Below are 16,751 nucleotides of genomic sequence, written 5' to 3'. Positions count from 1 at the left end.
TTAATCGCAACTAAAATCGAATAAATTTTAATGCACTGGTGCTATAACTAAATTTGTACTCTATCGTACGAAAGATAAAGGATCTGTTTTGACTTACTAGTATAAGCTTCAAGCACTATAAATTTATTAAACAGCGATATTTTAAATGATCTTTGTTTTCATTCAAGTCATTTGGGTTTGCTTGAAATTTAGAAGATAAAAGCTTTTTTTAAAATTAGCCTCAACATTTTTAATTTACGGCTCATATACACTGGTGTTATACACTCCACTATATCAGCTTAACTGCAACATAAGAATGTAAAATAAATACACTTGGAGAAATTCTATAAACTGCTACATTTGCATGCAAAAATTAAATTATTTAAAACCATACTGTACACACTTTTCTGTAAGTGAAACTGAAATAATCATGTAAGATTAGAGATATTTGACAATTTGTACATGATAGCAACTGTATTGCTACAAAAAAAATTCTCAATCTTGCCCGGGCATTTATGCTGTGTGTCGCAGTACCTCTAATAGATAAAAGTTATTTGTAAACAGTTCCTTGGATATCTTTCCAGTGTTAACTGCGCACATTAATTAGCAAAATTAAAACCAAAATAAAGTCAAATTGTTGAATATTTCGATTATCCTTGCGGTTAAAAAAAAAAGGGGGGGGGGGGTTTGTCTGTAAAGTCGGTTTACGGACGATAATGTTACGCGATAACGTCATAAGAAAACATTAATGAAAAATTGCATACTTTTTAATTTTCAAATATTATTTACAGTTTTTGCAAATTTAATTAAAACAATTTGTTTAACTATAATCACGAACAATTAGTTATAGAAATAAACTCAAATCAAATCAATGTCAATAAATTGTTAATTTGAAATGACGAAATTGGTAAATAAATCAATTTTTTTTTAAATTGCTGCTTTTAAAAAGCCCGCTTTAACCTGTTTGATATTATAGAAGATTTTCTCGCACGGTGGTTGGCCGGTTCTTGCACGCTCGGCTCAGGTGGAACGTGCCAAAAGTCATGCTTTTTCGTGCGTGCAGCCGGCGTTCATAGAATTTATATGACGTTATCACGTCAAAAAAATTATGTTTGTTCAACCGTTAAGTGCGACAAGAAATATTCCACGTTGTTTAGAAGGGGAAAAAATTGGTTGTCTGTAAAGTCGGTTTACGGACAATAGTTTAACGTGACAACGTCATAATAAAACATTGATGAAATGATTGCATACTTTATGAATAAAACTGAATCATTATTTATTTTAATAATAAAAGAATAAATACTTGAAATTATACTAGTAATCAGATTTTTGAAACGCAAGAATTAACCTTTATTGCCGAAATTGTTGTAATAAGCAAATGAAAACCACATTAACTTTTCACTTCACTTTACAAACAGTCGAGTGGAAGAGAGATAGATGCGGCGCAAGCGTACAATGGGCGTAACGGGACACAGCGTAACGGGACACAGCGTAACGGAACACTTTTTCGTGCGTGCAGCCGGCGTTCATCGATTTATTAGACGTTGTCACGTCAAAAAAATATATATATATTTAATGTATGCAAAAATAACCAGGGGCGCAACAACTAAATTTCAAAAGGAGGGGGGGGGGGGGCAATATACCTTTTTATAAAGAATCATCGATCCCCCCCCTATTGAAGCGAGGGGGTCCGGGAGTCCTTCCCCCGGGAAAATTTGTATTTCAAGGTGGAAAATGGTGCTATTTAAGCAGTTTTATTATCTAAAAATTGATTACACAGCACATTCTTTGCCCCCGTTTGCCCCCACTTCAAGGTTTCAGAGGGGGGGGGGGGGGGCAAAATACCCTTGCCCCCCCCCCCCTGTTGTTGCGCCCCTGAAATAACCGCATCAACGCGAAGTATCGCAAACAAGTTTCTTGGCAGCTGGTGCACGCGCAGGACATTTGTTTTCCGCGCCGGAGAGCAAGATGGATGGTCACCTGTCCCCGCGTGGCATACCCGGAGGAGGCCGCACAACATACCTGGCTGGTGGCCTGGCGCGTCCTACTGACCAGTCGCTGCTCTCGACTGCGATCGCCGGCCGTCGCGCCTCGCGATATTCCACGCTGTGCTTCCCCCTCGAACCCTCGCACCCCCTCCCTCCCTCCCACCCTACCTTTCTTCGCGCGCGCGGGAGGAGGTTGCGTTCGTTCCCGCTCGGGCGTGGGCGCGCCGAAAAGTCACGAGGCTATTCCCGGCGCGGGGTTGGATTTCTCATGTTACCACGGCCCCGCCATTGGTCGGCGCGGTCCGTCACGTGGTGAGGGGGGGGGGGGGGGGCCGTTCTCGGTAATTGGCTTCACTCGCGTGAAATACCTACGCGAGAAACGAGCTCTTCTTCTCCTCTCCGCGATTTTGTTTTTTCTCTCCTCCTGCCTTTCTCTCTCCCCCGTCCGCACTTCGACGGAAATAGCGCGACGTTCTCTTTTATTTTTTTTTTCCGGTTCGGCCCGTCGACGACATAAGTTTGACGGGGGGAAACAGAAGACATTTTGGAATGACGTCCGCGGCAACACAAGGATGCTGTAAATCTTGGTTTGGAATTTCTTAAGTCGGTTCGAAAACCAAAACCCAACTGCCTGCCGAGGTTCGGCGAGGCTGAGTGCAAAAATGGCTCAGAAAAGAACTTTTTCTCTATGTAATTTTACGTACACCACATTATGAATATTAACTATTACCATTATATAACATTTATCCTTGTATTCGTTAAACAGCTAAAGGTAAGGTAAACTACTAAATATTTTATTTAAAATGTTAATCGTTCTGTTTACAAAAGTGCATTCTACCTGATTGGCCGAATGACCAGGGCTTCTGGCTCATTGATAAGAGCTTTCAGGCAGTGACCACAGCTTTCCGGCAGTGATCAGAGCTTCTGGGCGAAACCAGAGGATCCGGCAGAGTGATCAGAACTTCTGGGCGAGTACCAGAGGTTCCGGCTGAGTGAACAGAGGATTTGGCTGAGTTTCCACAGCTTCCAGCTGTGTGACCAAGGCTTAAGGCTTAATAACCGGAGAATTTTACAGTGACCAGAGCTTAGGGTTTAGTGACCAGTGTTTCAGGCTGAGCGTTAGAGCATATGGCTGAGTGATTAGAGCTTCCAGCTGAGTCACCAGAACTTTCAGTTGTGTAGCCAGAGAATATGGCTGTGACCAGAGATTATAGCTAAATATGTAACCATAATTTTGGCTGGGAGACCAGAGCTTAAGGCTAAGTGACCAGAGATCCTGACTGACCAGAACTTCTGAATGTGTGCCTGGGGCTTTTAACTGTGTGAGTCTATGTTTAAAATATTTATGTAACATAATGATATATGTAGTATATGTATTATAATTTTAGTTTTTTGATTGTATGTCTATATATACATGTCCACTTAAAAATTGCATTTGTATCATGTTTCAGTACCTACCGTAACTGATACTATGCAAATTAATAAACCTAGTTACTGACATAGCATCTTAACTTCCTCTATTTGTTATTCTATCAAAACTTCATGGATCGTGTTGGATGCTTCCTGGACAAATCAGTCACAAATATCTCTGTAGTATAATTTCTAAACTTTGAACTATTACTGTGATTGTGCTTTTTTTTATTATCAAATACAAAAAATTGTTGATGCAGAAAGTGAAGAAAGAGGGCATTCAATTTAAAGAAATGGGGTGGAAGTTTTGTACAGCACAATATTGAATAATAATGTTACTATTATGGTCTTGTATCTTATATTCTATAATCTGTTAAGTTGATAGCAGTCAATTTAAAAACATTGGATTGATGGACTTGTACTTACATATTTTATAATACCTCAAGCTGTTTTTGTTGAATATTTTTAAGTTATTTGGTTTAATAATATGTTTTAAATATATTTACTATCCATATTTGTTCTTTTATTAAATTTTTGTAACATAATAAAATTATGAATAGTAAATAAATTTAAAGTACTTATGTTTGTGAAAATTAAAAATAAGTATTTATAGAAAATTTGTCTTTTGTCAGATGCCTTTTTTTTGTAATATATGTGTGTATTTTTCTTTGTCATCTGCATCCTGAATGTGTGTTATTTTTATTTTATTAATATGCACAATATACGGTTTTGTATATTTATATTAACTTCCCCTTAACATTGTCGTTTTATGTAAAATATACTAAAAATATTTTCAGCAGTGTTAACATTAATTGCCATTGCGATATCTAGATAACTACAACACCCAGTCAACAATGTGAAATGATGTAACAGATGAAAAATAATGCTTCACTAATCGTATTATTAACGTATTAAACTGTATGGTCCAAATGCATGTTTTTTAATGCACATCCCAAAGTGTCTTTACACTTTGCTGTAACTTCTTACTGTAAATTAACTGTCTCCACGTGGTATCCCCATACCTAAGCGCACTGCTGTAGACCGGGTGGTGTGACCGAGGTGACGCAGTGCGCAGTAGAGGTCAAGTTTGGGCGACAGGACAGTTTCACCTCCCTTCCTTCCACCATGGGTGTGTGTGCGTTAATAAGCATACCAACTAATAAAATATGCACCTAACAACAAAGTGACTATTGACATAACCTATTATTCATCTCTACGTAATATTCAGTACATTATTGTGGAAATTAAACATGAAAAAAATTTAAAAAAAATACTTCCCCCAAATTCTGCTTATTTTCTTACTACATATTCAATTGAATATATTCACCATTACACTTCCCAAAAATTTGGATAAACCTGCCTACTTATACATGATTTTCTTTTGTTGTTTTAAATCATTCTTGTAACTACAAAGCTGCAAGTAAGTTTTGTGCTCATTCTGTTATTGTTATTTCTTACAACCTTTGTCACACAGTGTACTCGTAATGCAGGTTAAGTTTCAGGGAAGCTATTCAAATTTCTCATATAACTTTCAATTAATAGGCTGTACATGTTCTTCAAAGTTTCTCACATCTTGTAACATTAAAATCATATAAAATATCCCAGGTAAAATAAGCACTTTAATATATTTTGTAAAACTCAAAAATTGGTTTAATGAAAAATTTCAATGAAATAACAAAACTATTATCTTGATAAGAAGTTAAGTAAGACTGCTTGTGTCAAGCTTAGAAAAATTGCATCTTACTTAAATTTTCAAATCTTTTCACCTTCTATGAATATGAATAATTCATTAAATGTCTACCACATTCAAAGATAATATGTACATGTTGTGACAAAGTTTTCATATATAATTGAATATTTCTTCAGTTTTTAAAATTATTTAGTTACCATCCTCATCCCTTAACTTGTAATTGATCACCTTACAATTTCATAATTCATGTTTCATAAAGATAAGTGATTCAGAGGGAGAAGATGTAATTTATGTAAAGCATCGCCCTAGAGATGGTGCCAATTGCGATGGATCCAAGGACATCACCGCCCGGATGACGTCGAAGAGATATAAAGTCGTCTCCGCTGGATGAAAGATTCAGTAGTTGGTGTAGATGATGTAACAAAATACACTTTCAATGTCTAGACCTACAATAAATAACATGAATTATTACTACATTGATTTATATAGGATATATAACAATAACAGACATGTTATTAAGTACACAAATATTCTAAAACCGTGATAATTTAAAATGTTAAACAAACACATACAAATTAATTCAAATTAACTTAATCTACCTTTCATGGCTCATTGCTGGCTGATCATTACGTGGAAAACTGATTGAGACCATATTTTCGAATTTCACTCCACAGAATGAAAACATTAGTTTTTTTTTTCACCCTAATCGTTACAACTTAATAAATGTAAATTATTCATGTTTAATCTATTTCAAGATATTTTTCTGTAACAATCTTGCCAATTGCTTGCTGTGGTGCAAATATTTTGTGCTCGTGCACATTTTAAGGCCTGGCACAAACACTAATTTACAAAATAGATTGACTTGTTAAAAATGTTAACCAAAATAGACCCAATTACTCAGTCACGCCAACTGCATGGCAAGTGAACACAGAATCTAACCCAGTGTCTCAACAGACATTCTAAAATTTAATTCCAAAGACCCTGGAAAATTTAGACCCGGTGACAATATTTAAGTACCAGACCCAAAATATACTATGGTATAATACAAAATAAAATTCTTCAAAATGACATTCCACCCCTGTGTCCTTTCTTGATTACGAGTAACCCATTGTTAATTTTATGTTATTATTGATTGGGATTACTTGCATGTATTTGTTACTACATTTAATTACTGAATACATCCACCAAAACCATTTTAATAAAATTCTTTCCATCTTATGTTTGAGAAATAGTAGGATCAGTATTTAAAATTACAAAGGGAGAAAACATGTTCTTTGGACGTCCACAACGAAGAAACGAAGAAGACGAGTGTGAATGTGATAGACCAAGGAGGTCGAGTTTATAACTTTTGTATCATAAATAAATTTCTGCCCGTCGCTAGGCAGGTTCTATATGGGTTACTTATACCAAACTACTTTGCTCGTTGCTGTAAACTTTTATAAAAATATTAGGTCTGGTCAGTACATATTTTCCATTATTGTGAAAGAATTGCCTTCCTGGTTAAAAAAAAAACTGTCAATTGGTCTGCAATGCTACAGTTTGCAAATATGATAACTTTATCTTTGTGCACAGACAAACATAATCTCAATTAGAATTATTACCTTGGGCAAAAATGTTTGGTAATTATCTTACGTCGCGGCTTTTCCGCAATGTAAAAATAAAATTAAGAAAATACTATTGTGCAACACTAGAGACCTTCCTATAATTACCATGAAAAAAGTGTCACTAAATTCCTACTAGTTTCTGAGAAATCACAGTTTTTTGCTCACACTTCAATACCTGTGCATTTCCGCTGCTGCCACCCGTGTCGGTTTGTGTGTTTGTTTTGATGAACTTTAAAAAATATTGTGAATGGTCAATTAGGTAAGGTTAGCTACATTAAAAATACTTTCAAACATTGTGGAAGGTTGGTTGGGTTCGTATATCTACATTACAAATACTAAAAATATTCCTTAAAGTTGCTTAGGAATTACCAATTTAAGATATAGCCTTCCTGACCTAACCAACCGTTCACCTGTTTTAACAGTATTTTTAATGTAGCTGTACTAACTCAATCAACCGTCCACAATATTTTTAAGTATTTTTTACGTTGTTAACATAATCTTAACCTATGAATTGTTCGTTACTACGTAATTCAAAACAATAAACAGAAAATATAAACATTAATATTTTCCTACAACTGAAATGTACCGGCATATTACCTTACTACTTTCATTATAAAACAATACCTCCCTAGACTAAAGATCTCCAAAACAAACACAGAAAACAATACTATTGGTAAACACTAAACAATAAATGGCAGCACTTTCCCTACACAGATATTGTAATGTAATTTGAAAATGTGATTTCTCACAAACTATTACGAATATATTAACACTTTTTTTCAGGTGAAGTACAGGAACATCTCTAGTGTTGAAAAATGGTATATTCTTAATTTTATGATTACTTTGCGGAAAAGCCTCGACGTAAGATATTTATGAGTGTCAATAATTGGAGCAACTGTACCTTAGCAGTAGCAGGATTAGAACAGACAGCATAACTGTCCCACAGCAGCCTCGGATATCTAGGTAGATAAGGCACACTTCCATCAAGACCTCATTCTGCAGCTTGTCTGGGATGGAAAATCTACCCCCAGTTGCCATCTTGTATCGGCATTCAGCAGTAAGCTCCTTCTAAGCATTATAAGCATTGTAGCAGAAATTATAACATAAGCATCGTGAACCACAGGATCAATGTATTCAGGATTATGCAATTAGGATCAAAGGGTAGACTTGGATTTGCGATACTAAACTTTTACCTTTATAACTATTGAGTGCCAAACATTGGCTTGGTTAAAATAAATATGTACTCTAATAATTATTCTGAACTTAAATTATCTCTTGTAAATCAGCAATATTTAAATTGCATTAACATTGGGAATTGCTAATAATAAAACATAACCTCACATATGGCACCTCACAAATGCACCTTTATGAAATTAAAAAAAACTCACTCAAACAATTAATAAATTTGAGTATTCATTAAAATATCCTTTATAATATTTAAAAAATACTTAAAACAAAGGGTTTTTTTTACGATTGTGGTTTTAATTTATTACAACATAACTTTACCTTTCATACAAATATTCCCACATTATATATTGTAGCAATTTTCTTGCAAGCATTATTATTATTATTAGTAATAAAGAATACAAAATAATTATGTATTGTTAACAAGAATATAATTTATATATTGTTCAGTTCATGCAGTGTTGCCAGCCTAAGTCCACACATTTCGAGTACACTCACCTCTACAATCGAGTACTTTCGTGTAAAAAAAAAAGTCCTTAGTTCAGGTGTCATTCTAGTACAAACAAAAAAAGCATGAAAACAAAATACTGCTGTCTTCTTTAAAACAAATATATCATAATAGAATGACAACAAAAGGACGAGATGAACGAGTTGGGTAATGAGCTGGAGAGGAAAACAAAGGCGGCAAGGGGTGTGTACATAGAAAGGCTAAGTTTGAATGTGAGGAAGGCACCTTAAGTTGAGTGATAAGGAGATATGTAGATATTTGACGGTGATGTTCACACAATCCTTTGAGGATCAGTATGATGGCTATCTTAAGTGGAACGTATTGGAGCCAAACAGTCCATGCACCCACCTCCACAGTAGTCTGCTACCTTGAATCAACTTCTGCTACTATAATTGACAATATATTTATTGAAAAACAAAATTTGGATAAATATATTGTTATTCCACTGATAAATGCGTTATCTGATCATGATGCTCAGGTTATACAGCTGCACAATATTGAACTTACAATGGAAAAAAGGAATAAACAAAACAAACTTAAAAAAATAAGGGCAATAGATAACATATCAGTAATACATTTTATAGCTGATTTAAAAAAGGAAAACTGGATTAATACATCCACTGATAATGATACAAATTTACAGTTTAATTTATTTCACTCAACCTTCTTAAGGCTTTTTGAAGCAAATTTCCCTCCAAAATTAGTTCAGGTGAGGGAGGGATATCAAAATCTGTGGTTAACCAAAGGCATAAAAACGTCGTGTAAAAGGAAAAGAGAGCTGTATTTGCTTTGCAGGACGTCAAATGACGCTGTACTCAAATCTTACTATAAGAATTATAGCAAAATACTAAGCAGAGTCATTGATAAAGCTAAGCAGTTCCACCTTCAAAATTTAGTATCAAAATCAAAAAACAAGGCTAAAACTACTTGGGATATAATTAAACATATGACTGGTAAAAGTAACAAGCCTAAGTCAAACTACCCTATTACTGTAATAGTAAATGGGAAATCGTTAGTAGAAGCAACAAATGTAGCAAATGCTTTTAACACCTACTTCTTAGAAATAGTTGATATGCTATTCAAAAATCTGTCGACAAAAAATAACCCCATAAAACTTATGCAGCAAACTCTGCCTAGAAAAACGTGTAATTTTGTATTTACCCCCACAACACCTACAGAAATTTGTGAAATTGTACACTCTTTAGCTCCTAAAACTTCTACAGGCTATGATCAAATATCAAGTGTACTACTCAAGAAATGTATCAACAAGATCAGTGCCCCTCTTAGTAACATATTTAATAAATCATTTTCAACAGGTATCTTTCCAGAACGATTAAAATTTACCATTGTTAAACCTCTCCATAAAAAGAATGATGCGAATTTAATGTCAAACTACAGACCCATTTCACTTATATCAACATTTGCTAAGATAATGGAGAAATTAGTACATAAAAGACTCTCTAAATACCTTGAGTCAAATAACCTATTGACTAAAGATCAGTATGGATTTCGCAGTGGTAAATCCATTGATGACGCAGCGTTTAAATTAACATCAATAGTACTAAAATCCCTAGATAAGAGAGAGAAGGCTGTGGGTCTTTTTTGCGACTTAACCAAAGCTTTCGACTGTGTGGACCACAAGATACTTCTAGACAAACTGTATCATTATGGTATTCAAGGCACTGAATTACAATGGTTCACATCCTATCTAACTCAACGATATCAACAAGTAGCCATAACGGATCAAGACAACGGTGAAATATTCTCGGAAGTAGGTGTAAACAAATGTGGTGTCCCACAAGGGTCTATTCTTGGTCCATTGCTTTTTATCTTGTATATAAATGACTTGCCTTGTTATATAGCTGATAAAGCTAATGCAGTTCTCTTTGCTGATGATACCAGCATACTTTTCACTCAAGCTAACCATCAGACTCTAACTAACAATATACATGAAACGCTTCGCAACTTAAAAATATGGTTCGAAGCAAACAAATTAACATTAAATCTAGAAAAAACAGCATTTCTTAAATTTAACACAAGCTGCCGCCGCCCGTCTCTCTGTGGGAGCTGAGGGGGAATATCTAGCGGGTTGCAGTGACGTGTATGTGGATTGAATGTCCGGTGGGCGCCAGGCTAGCCTGAACTAGACCATGAGATGAATCGTGGGTTCTTTCTGCCCCAGCGTGGTCCGCTAGATAAGTCGGCTTACGATGACGACGAACTTACTGTGTTGGTGCTGGATACGCCCTAAGCAATATAGGGGGTTGCATGCCTGGCTGATGGGATTACAAGAACACTGAAATTACACACGGGGACGTTTCTGAGTAACTTTATTAGTCGTTACTCACGAATGACAAGTTACGTTGGTACACGGTACAAGTTCCGGGTTACCCAATGAAAACACTAATTAATTATTACGCTACGATCTAACTCCGCGGCAGTCTTGCGGGTTAAAAGTTCACTGGAGGCGGCCAGTGCCGTATGTTACCATGGGGGGTCGCGTGATGGCGTTACGAAGCTTGGCGTTACAAATTATTCGCTCGTGATACCGGCAGGCATTTGCACGACATGTTAATTAAAAAGTTCACTGGAGACGGCCAGTACCGCAAGTGGAGCCAGTGGCGCAGTTGCACTCGATGCTCTTTAAGCCGGTCGGGATAGTCCCGGATCCGCGGAAAAAGGGCTCGGGGACACGTGGGCAGCTAATAAAAGGAAGTTTTGGGGTAATTACTCACATGGCAGAATGAGTGATCGTTGAATTCAAAGATGATGGCCGCTCACGGAACGTTAGTTGCGCCCCGGGCCTGAGCTTGGAGAAGACTGCCGGAAGATGGCCGCCGCGCGGGGTAGCTTCCGGGCTACCCCCACCACCCCGCGCCGCGCGCCAAGACACTTATATCACCTTACAACTATAAGTTTAAGTAAAAAAATCGTTCCAGGTACTTAATTACAAATTAGTATCTGGAAACTAATTGCTGAGGGCTTGATATATGACAAACTAGCAAGTAACTGTTTGAAAATATAAGTCAGTGGACGACTGTTGTTTACACGTAATTACACTGATGCGCATTGATTAACTAAGTAATTAAAGTGTTGGTGGTGATTGAAATTAACGGGACTGATCATTGTACTTATATTATGTTTATAAGTTATGCATCGAATTAGGTCCCGTGGCGGAGCTCTCACTTGACTCGTCCGGGGTTTGGAGAGGATGCGCTCCGAAAGGGCAACCTGCCACTGATCGGGTGAAACCGGCTTAAGGGTAGCGTCGGTACGACGTCAAACGCCCCCCCCTAGAGAAGCCCGGTTTTGCCGATTAGTCTCCGACGTCACTTGGTATCTTCAGCCAAATACAGCACTTGAACGTGTGCTGCATAGATATGGCGGCGCATGGGGACGCCGCCCCAATCCCTGCGATGTCAGCTGGGCCGGGAGGCGGCGTCGCGATGAACGAAGCGTTGGCGCACGGGGACGCTGCCTCAGTCCCTGCGAAGGCAGCGGGGCCGGGAGGCAACATCGCGGCGCATGGGGACGCCGCCCCAATCCCTGCGATGTCAGCTGGGCCGGGAGGCGGCGTCGCGATGAACGAAGCGGTGGCGCACGGGGACGCTGCCTCAGTCCCTGCGAAGGCAGCGGGGCCGGGAGGCAGCATCGCGGCGCATGGGGACGCCGCCCCAATCCCTGCGATGTCAGCTGGGCCGGGAGGCGGCGTCGCGATGAACGAAGCGGTGGCGCACGGGGACGCTGCCTCAGTCCCTGCGAAGGCAGCGGGGCCGGGAGGCAGCATCGCGGCGCATGGGGACGCCGCCCCAATCCCTGCGATGTCAGCTGGGCCGGGAGGCGGCGTCGCGACGCACGGCTCGCTGTCGTCTAGCACATAGTCCTGGAGCCACGTCGGCGGGTGGCGCTCCCGTCGTGGCCTTCCCGTAGCAATGCTTAGTGGCTCGTCTGGTTCCGTGATGACGGGGTTCGCGTCGGACATGTTCCCGTCAAGGTCCCTGAGCTCCGACGGCGTCGCCTCCGTAATTCGACACTGGCCTGACCAATCCCGGTCCGTTCCCCCTTGTAGGGCCACGTCGTGGGCGATGGAGCTCTCCCGGTTTGGGGAGTGTTCACGTCCGGCGGGTTCGCTGCGGGGCGACGCGACAGTGGCTGCCGGGTCGGGCGGCGGCGTTGCGGCGCCTGGCTCGCCGTCGTCGAGCACATAGTCCTGGAGCCACGTCGGAGGGTGGCGCTCCCGTCGTGGCCTATTCGTGCTCCGGCTGGAATCCCCGTCGGGGCCCATGAAGACCGTGGCCGGGTCGGATGGGGGGGTCCCGGGCGTTGGCGTCCCGGGGCCGGACGTGCCGAGCCGATTGTCCGTGCTGGTTCCCGGGCCGTCGCTTGGGCGTGTCACGCGGACTTCGCCTGTGGGACTCGTCATATTCCCGTCGGGGGCGCGGTCGGGGACACAGCCCCGACGCCGAGCAGGGCGGCGTCGTCTTCGGCGGGGGCGGTCTACTCTCTCGCCAGGCGACCCCTCGCCCCTCTGAGACGCGGGCCCAGCTCCGTGGCCTTCTTCGCCTGCCGTCGTGGGGGCGAAGCAGAGCCTCTTGGGGCGCGTGGTGCCCCGTTGAGCCCCTTGAGGGGTAACGGCCTGGTCCGGGGTTCCATTTGGGTTGGGGTGGGGCTCGTCCGCGGGGCCCATCCCATGCGGCGTCGGGCTCATGGTGGCCGGAGTTGTTTCATCGTCGTCTCGGGGTTCCACTGGGCCGTCGTCATCCGCTCCATCGGGCGGCGGGGCACCCGGTACGGCCGCTAGCCGGAGGTCGTCTCGATGAATTTTCCGGACATGGCGACCACCCAGGTTGATCCGGTACGAGGTCGCTCCCACGCGGCGTTGGACAACGTAGGGCCCCCGCCAACGGGGTGCGAGTCCGGCGCAGTAATTCCGCGGGGCGGTGGACAGCGGGTGGACCCGCACGAACACCAGGTCTCCCGTCCGTAGAGGGGGTGGTGCCCTGGTGGTCTGGGGGGTGATATGTTGGGTATACTGTTCCTGCTGTTGCCGGGCGGCATCATGTTCAGCTGTGCGCCGTTGGTCGCGTTCTCCCCCTCGCTCCTCGGGGTGGGGGACGCCGTGGGTGGCCCACTCGCCGGGCAGAGGGAGGTTGTGGCCCTGTACCATCTCCGCAGGTGTCATGCCGGTGGCGGCGTTCACGCGCCTCCGGACGCAGAAGAGCGCGTCGGCGACGTGGCTGTCCCACTGAGCATGATCGTCCCCGAGGCGGAGTCGTAGCTGGATCTTGAGCTCTTGGTTCCGGCGCTCAGTGGGGTTCGCCCTTGGATGGTAGGAGGGCGTCGTGTGGTGGTCGATGTGGGCCTCACGACACCAGTCCCTCCAACGTGCACCCAGGAACTGGCTGCCGTTGTCCGTCAGTGCGGATTGGGGGTAGCCCCAACGAGGAAGGAACTCGCGGGTCAGTAGGCCGATGATGGTTGCCGCCCGGGAGTTGCCGCAGGGGTAGGCCTCGGTCCACCTGGTGAACATGTCCGTGATGACGATCAGGAACCGTTTGCCACGTGGTGAGCGCGGGTAGGGCCCCATCACGTCGAGGGCGATGGTCTGGAATGGCGTCGACGGTAGGCGGGGTTGTTGTTGTTGCACCCCGTCCCCACGCCGAGCCTTGCGCTGCTGGCAGACCTCGCACCCCTTGATGTATTCACGGACGTCCCGAGCTACCCCGGGCCAGTGGTAGTACTGCCCGATGGCCCGGTGGGTCTGATCTGCCCCCGGATGTCCCGCGAGGTCGTGGTCATGGTGAAACAGCAACACGGCCTCGCGGGCCTCCGGTGGCACGTAGGTCCTCCATGTTCCCGTCGGGTCGGGAGACCTATTCATTATCCTGTCCCCTTGGAGGAGCCAGGTCGTCTGCCCCACTCTCTCGGCCGATTGCCGACGGCGGTGGGCATCAGGAGATCGCTATTGGGCCTCTAAGACGCGGCGGTCTACGTCGGCGGCCGTGTTCGGAGGCGCGTCGTCCGTGGCCTTGCCTACGATGTTCTGAGCGTAGGCGGGTTGTTGGGCGCCTCGTGCCGTGGCGTAGTCTGGGGGCAGGACGTCTTCCCAGTCGTGGTCATCCACCACCCCTTCGCTGGTGTCGGGTTCACGGGAGAGCAGGTCGGGGAGCTGGTTCTCGACGCCGGGCACGTGCTCAACGACGAAGTCGAAGGACTGTAGGAGCAGTGCCCAGCGGATCAGTTTCCCCTTCCGCCCCTGCATGGTATGCAGCCAGGTGAGGCAGCGGTTGTCCGTGCGGAGCGTAAACGGACGGCCCTCCAGGTGTGGGCGGTACTTCTTAATCGCCCACACGACGGCGAGACATTCCTGTTCGTTGCTGTGGTAGCGTGTTTCGGCTGCCCCAAACTTAGCGCTAGCATAGTCCACTATTTGCCGCTCCCCTTGGTCGTCGACCTGGAACAGTACAGCGCCGGTTCCGAGGGCGCTGGCGTCGGTCTGTAGGACCAAGGGCCGGTCAGGGTCTATGCGCGCTAGTGTGTGGCATCGGGTGAACTCCTGTTTTATCTCGTCGAAGGCCAGTTGGGCGGGCGGGGTCCATCGATAACGAGTCTGGGGCGACAACAAGTCTGTAAGCGGCGCGATCCGTTGCGAAAAATTAGGTATATAGTTTCGCAGCCAGTTGATAAGACCGACGAATTGCTGTAGCCGTTTGCGCGTGCGTGGCACTTCCGCTTCAGCTATCTGCCGGAGATGACCCGGTTGTGGCCTGTTGCCGTCCTCGCTAACTATGTGTCCCAGAAAATCGACTTCGGTCGCCCCAATGTGGCACTTTGCGGGATTAGCGGTCAAGTGATTGGTGGCCAGTCTCTCCATCACCAGCGCCAGATGTCGACAGTGGTCCTCCCACGACTCCGAGAACACGATGACGTCATCTAAGTATGCCAGGGCGAACTCCCCGATGTAGCCCTCCAGGACCCTGGTCATCATGGTCTGGAAGGTGGCTGGGGCGCACTTCAGTCCGAAGGGCATGGCTCGGAACTGGAATCGGCGTCCGTCGGGTACCGTGAACGCCGTTTTTTCCCGGTCCTCGCGCCGTATCGGCACCTGCCAGTAACCGGACTTTAAGTCTAGCGTGCTGAATACACACGCTTTCCCCAGTCCGGCCACGGCGGCCTCGACGCTGATTTGAGGGGGCGGGGCACTAACAGTGACGGCGTTCAGGGGGCGGAAGTCGACGCAGAACCGGTTCGTACCGTCCTTCTTGGAGGCCAGAACGACACAGGAGTTGTAGGCACTGTGTGATGGCTCGATAACGCCGCTCAGTAGCATCTCAGTGACTTGTTCTCGGATGGCTCGCTGTTCGTGGAAACCATAACCTCGTGGTGGGTCGTACACTGGTTGATCAGAGGTGGTCGGGATACGGTGTTCTGCCACCGTGGTGCGTCTCAACGGGCCTGTTGTCATGAAGACGCCCGGTCGTCCCGACAGCACTCGGTTTATGTCGGCCTGGTGTTGTGGAGGGACATTATGACGGATGTCGGCTAACGTCGTGATGGTGCCTTCCGGCACGGGCGTCTGTCCCATAGCGTAAGCCACGTAGCGTTCCGTCCGGCCCAGGTTGAGTCGGGCATGACGTAGCTCAAGCACGGCGTCCTGGTCAATTAACCACGGCATGCCCAGCACGACCTCCTCGTTCAGATCCTGCACTACAATGGCCTTTACCCTGGTGTCGAGCTCCCGTAGGCTTACCTTGATATCCGCGCGGCCGATCATCCGTCCGGTGTGGGCGGTGGTGGCCAGGCGTAGTTCGCCCTGCTCCGGGTGCATTGTGCCAGGCGGCACCAGGTTGGGGCGCACGAAGACCGCACTTGCTCCGGTGTCGATCAGTGCGGTGGCTGGGTGTCCGTTGACCTCCACGAGCACACGCATAAGACCGGCGGGCAGGCTGTGCAGTTGCCCCAGGGTCGGTAGGGGTTGATGGGCGCTCGGCGGGACAGCTGGTGCCACGGCCGGGGGACTCAGTAATGGTCCCCCCGGGGCCCGTTTCCCGACATGGTGGGGGCGAACGGGGGTGTCTGTCGCTGCGGGGGCGGGTCCGGTCGTGCTGTGGGTGGCGGTGGGCCGGGTGAGTCGTTCCTCCGGGGGCAGTCGTTGTGCCAATGGAACGTGCCGCGCGGGCAACCTAACCTGCACTGGGGGGCCCGGGCTTCGGTTACCCTAACGTCTGGCGCTCGTCCGGCTGTCCCGCGTGACTGCTCCTCGTGCCCGCGAACATCTTGCGTCGCCTGAGGCGGTGGGGGTAGTATCGAAGGTCGTCGCGGGGTCGTGGACGCCTGATGACGCTGGTTCCCGGCGCCGAGGTTGTTTTCCGTGGCCTGTGCTTGTC

General features: G+C 45.3%; 2 protein-coding genes across 8 annotated transcripts in view; both read right to left on the bottom strand.

Moving 5' to 3' along the window:
• The window catches only part of LOC134539471 (uncharacterized), a 56,316-nt gene extending 46,500 nt beyond the window's left edge, over window positions 1–9,816 (bottom strand). The window contains exons 1-2 of one of the 7 annotated variants that reach the window (XM_063381535.1): window positions 8,713–9,816; window positions 7,573–7,739 (exon numbers count right to left, since the gene is read on the bottom strand). Coding sequence is in view for 1 of the 7 variants with exons in the window: in XM_063381533.1 (XP_063237603.1) it covers window positions 7,573–7,630; window positions 8,178–8,230 (111 nt within the window). In the remaining 6 variants the exon portion in view is untranslated. Of the gene's footprint in view, window positions 1–2,001; window positions 2,155–7,572; window positions 8,066–8,177; window positions 8,379–8,712 lie in introns of those variants that run through there. The other 6 variants (XM_063381539.1, XM_063381533.1, XM_063381536.1 and 3 more) reach the window with 6 other exon arrangements.
• LOC134539617 (uncharacterized) lies at window positions 9,415–14,245 on the bottom strand. The gene is made up of 3 exons (XM_063381792.1): window positions 14,087–14,245; window positions 12,222–14,035; window positions 9,415–9,451 (listed from the first exon to the last, which is right to left on the bottom strand). The coding sequence occupies exons 1-3, from the start codon at window positions 14,243–14,245 to the stop codon at window positions 9,415–9,417; spliced, it is 2,010 nt and encodes a 669-aa protein (XP_063237862.1).
• Between the last annotated feature and the right edge of the window lie 2,506 nt (window positions 14,246–16,751).

This window comes from Bacillus rossius, chromosome 15 (genome assembly GCF_032445375.1).
Source record: "Bacillus rossius redtenbacheri isolate Brsri chromosome 15, Brsri_v3, whole genome shotgun sequence".
Classification (NCBI taxonomy): domain Eukaryota; kingdom Metazoa; phylum Arthropoda; class Insecta; order Phasmatodea; family Bacillidae; genus Bacillus; species Bacillus rossius.
Note: the sequence above shows the minus strand (reverse complement) of the source record. Positions and strands in the feature narration are given on the sequence as shown.

Excerpts from the sequence above, each read along its gene's own strand:
- LOC134539617 (XM_063381792.1), bottom strand. The coding sequence starts at position 14,245 with ATGAATAGGTCTCCCGACCCGACGGGAACATGGAGGACCTACGTGCCA. Across the intron at positions 14,036-14,086 it reads AGTACTACCACTGGCCCGGG|CGCAAGGCTCGGCGTGGGGA; the intron begins GTAGCTCGGGAC and ends GTCTGCCAGCAG. Across the intron at positions 9,452-12,221 it reads GTGCTAGACGACAGCGAGCC|ATTTTTGAATAGCATATCAA; the intron begins GTGCGTCGCGAC and ends TTTTGTCGACAG.